General features: G+C 40.5%; 1 protein-coding gene across 1 annotated transcript; it reads right to left on the bottom strand.

Moving 5' to 3' along the window:
* Positions 1-495: 495 nt before the first annotated feature.
* Positions 496-2,625, bottom strand: LOC119722724 (NADH dehydrogenase [ubiquinone] 1 beta subcomplex subunit 3-like). Its single transcript, XM_038192994.1, has 2 exons — positions 2,414-2,625; positions 496-1,599 (listed from the first exon to the last, which is right to left on the bottom strand). The coding sequence occupies exons 1-2, from the start codon at positions 2,530-2,532 to the stop codon at positions 1,437-1,439; spliced, it is 282 nt and encodes a 93-aa protein (XP_038048922.1). The 5' UTR covers positions 2,533-2,625; the 3' UTR covers positions 496-1,436.
* Positions 2,626-2,833: the final 208 nt, after the last annotated feature.

Raw genomic sequence — 2,833 nt, 5'->3', positions numbered from 1 at the left:
TGTACATACTAAATTCATCAAACAAGCGTGCATCCCTCATTCAGATACTGAAGTCAATTCACACCTAGTCGAATCAATTGCTAACCTTTTGAAAATGTCACCTTCACCTGGAAAGTACTTAAAAAGCAAATTGCCAAGCACAATTTGATGTTGCAAAATTCAATGCAGACAACGAAATTTACTGTACATGTGAAATATGTTCAATTGATGCAAAATTGGAGTGTGACTAGTTGCTGTGACGTCATAGCTTTTGGCCAACAGATTTGAAACATGTCCCCCTCAATCAAATCTAACCTGTGCACTAAGATGTAGCAAATTAGCATACTGTGTTATTCTTTATGAAATTGGCCTTCTTTATCACAACAGAACATTCTAGAATGAGAAAAGAAAATGGCGAAGCGAGGGCCTTTGATGTACGTGTACATGTGGTGCCCTCTACAGCTACATAATAGTCATAAAATAATGAAAATTGGGTTGCCAAATCATCATACCACATTTTCACTATTAATTATCCCATGAGTGAGAGTGGAACACGGAATAATGCAGTGCGTCTGTCTCCCACACGCCACCAGGCCAAAGACCGAGTGGTATGTGGGACGCAAGACGCACACTACATTCTCCGTGTTCCACGAGCGCGAGTGGGATAACAAATTCATCTTCATGCAAACTTTACTCGCAGTAAAGTTCTAACACACACGCCGTACACGAACTTTTCAGCGGTTAGCCTATTACATGTGCATGCAGTGGGAATGGCACTCGCATCTTACAAAACATAATACGCCGAGTGCAGTATGGACCGTACTACGTGGGATAATGTTGTGCGGTTTGTTGCCATGGATTGACCAATCACGATTGAGGATTCAAGTTTACTTGAAGATAAGTACATTAACGTCTTAAATGTTTTCAGATGGTGAGCCAATATATCAGCTAAAACTGGAGCCCACTAGACAGAAAAGGCCCATAAATTTGCCTGAACATGTTAGCACACCATTTTAATTCAGACAACTTTTTGTTTTGAATCAACATGTGTTATATGATTAACCTTTATACTTACACATTTGTTTTATTCCTCTAAAATTCAACAAACTCGTTACACTAGGCTTCGATTATGATATCACACGCGCAAAAATTAACCAGATGTTGAATTTTAGTGGATTATGGATAGTTTGATGTAAATAAACATTCTGGTATGCTGAAAGTTCTGCACATGGAAAGTATACCATGTATGTAAAACGTGTTTCCACTATACTCTCGTGTCGACAGTCCAGTTGGGCCGATGGTCTTCTTGCATGAAGATATCCTGATGTCCAACGTCCTTCAGAGTAGCAATTCATTACTAAGATGCATCCTTCTCTTGTTTTATCAATCACAGTTAACTAAACTTTTACTCCAGGAAACTCTGTAAAACCAGTACATGAAAACTTGAGCATCCACCATCAGTGACCTCCGCCTTCACGGCCGTGGCTGTCTGGCTTTGATAGCAGTCTCTCGAGTCCTGCAGCTATGATGAATGCACCAGCGCCCCATTTGAAGCCTTTGAAGATGATGGTGTACCACGGAGCTCCCCGCATGTAATGCTGGTAGCGCCACACTTCATTCCTGTGAGATACAGAGGAGAATTTGGTGGTGGTTAGAGAATTTGAGACAAATTTTTTGTGATTCAGATGGAATTACTTTGGCAATGGGGTAAACTTGCTAATAAAGTGGTTTTATGTACTATGTTTATGAGAATACAAGTATACATGTTTGAGGTTTGTGTCCTACGTTGATTGCGTACCCCAACTTGCCAAAGGGAAGATAAGCCTCACAATTAATTAAGAAACAAAACAGAAAGTGGACATTTTGAAATGTCCAACTTGACTTCCTTGTGTTTGTATTGGATCCCCACTCAGTATCCATGTAGCTGGCATGGACTTGAATTATTTCTTTTCCAGTGATTGTTCCAACCGCGTAGCCAGAGATTTTTAGGGGTGTATTTCCGAGTGGCGGGGTATTCTGCAATTACTCCCCAAGTTTTAATTCGAGTTGTCATGGCTGTACAATGGATGAGTTGGCACAATGGTCGAGTTGCCAAATGGTCAGAAAGAATGTTGCAACCTGACGCCACTTTTTTTCATATTTAATTTGTTAGGGCCAAGGGCCTATCATCAGTATCAAGTATCATCTGGTCAGTCAAAAGACATTTGCAAAAATGTTGAAAAAAAACACGAATTGGGACTGAAAAACATTTCCAATTTAGGAAATAGGCCCCAACTTATAACATTTTCTTGACTACATTTTTTCCCCAATGTAACCTGCAATACAAAAAAAATTACTTGAAAGTGAGTAATGCGATTTGTCCGAAAACTAGGCACCACCTTCATGCAAAATTCGGGCATTAGGAATGCGAAGTCGGAATAAGTTTTTATTTTACCTCAACCAAGGATCTCTCAAACCCTTCCTGGCAAGCCTATCTTGAATCGCCTTGAGTTCTGGAACATCTTCAACCTTGTACTTACTCCAGTCTGGGATATCGTACGGTATTTTTCCCATGTTTGAGGGTTAAAACTCTAAATTTGAAGCAGACTTTGTCCACAAAAAGCAAGGGAATTCGTAGTCCACCGACCGGTCAATTTCGGTATGACTGTAGAGGGCGCTGTCCAAGTTGTTTGGCGTGTTGTGCGTAGCGCGAGTACATGTAGATGTGGGTGTACATGTAGATGCCGTGCATTTTGACACCTAAGTTGCGGGGGGGGGGAGGGTTTAAAACTTAAGAACGAATATTTTGGGGCGAGAAGGGATCACAAAGTGTAAGGAAATTATTTTATTTTTTTGAAAGAATATTGCACCCTGA

Source organism: Patiria miniata, unplaced genomic scaffold, assembly GCF_015706575.1.
Source record: "Patiria miniata isolate m_02_andy unplaced genomic scaffold, ASM1570657v1 HiC_scaffold_16, whole genome shotgun sequence".
In the NCBI taxonomy this organism is placed as follows: domain Eukaryota; kingdom Metazoa; phylum Echinodermata; class Asteroidea; order Valvatida; family Asterinidae; genus Patiria; species Patiria miniata.
This window is presented reverse-complemented; position numbering and strand designations above follow the sequence as displayed.

What these genes read in the sequence shown, in the direction of transcription:
- LOC119722724 (XM_038192994.1), bottom strand. Translation starts at nt 2,532, where the DNA reads ATGGGAAAAATACCGTACGATATCCCAGACTGGAGTAAGTACAAGGTT. An exon ending in TTGAGAGATCCTTGGTTGAG is followed by an intron (nt 1,600 to 2,413) that starts GTAAAATAAAAA and finishes TGTATCTCACAG; the next exon opens with GAATGAAGTGTGGCGCTACC.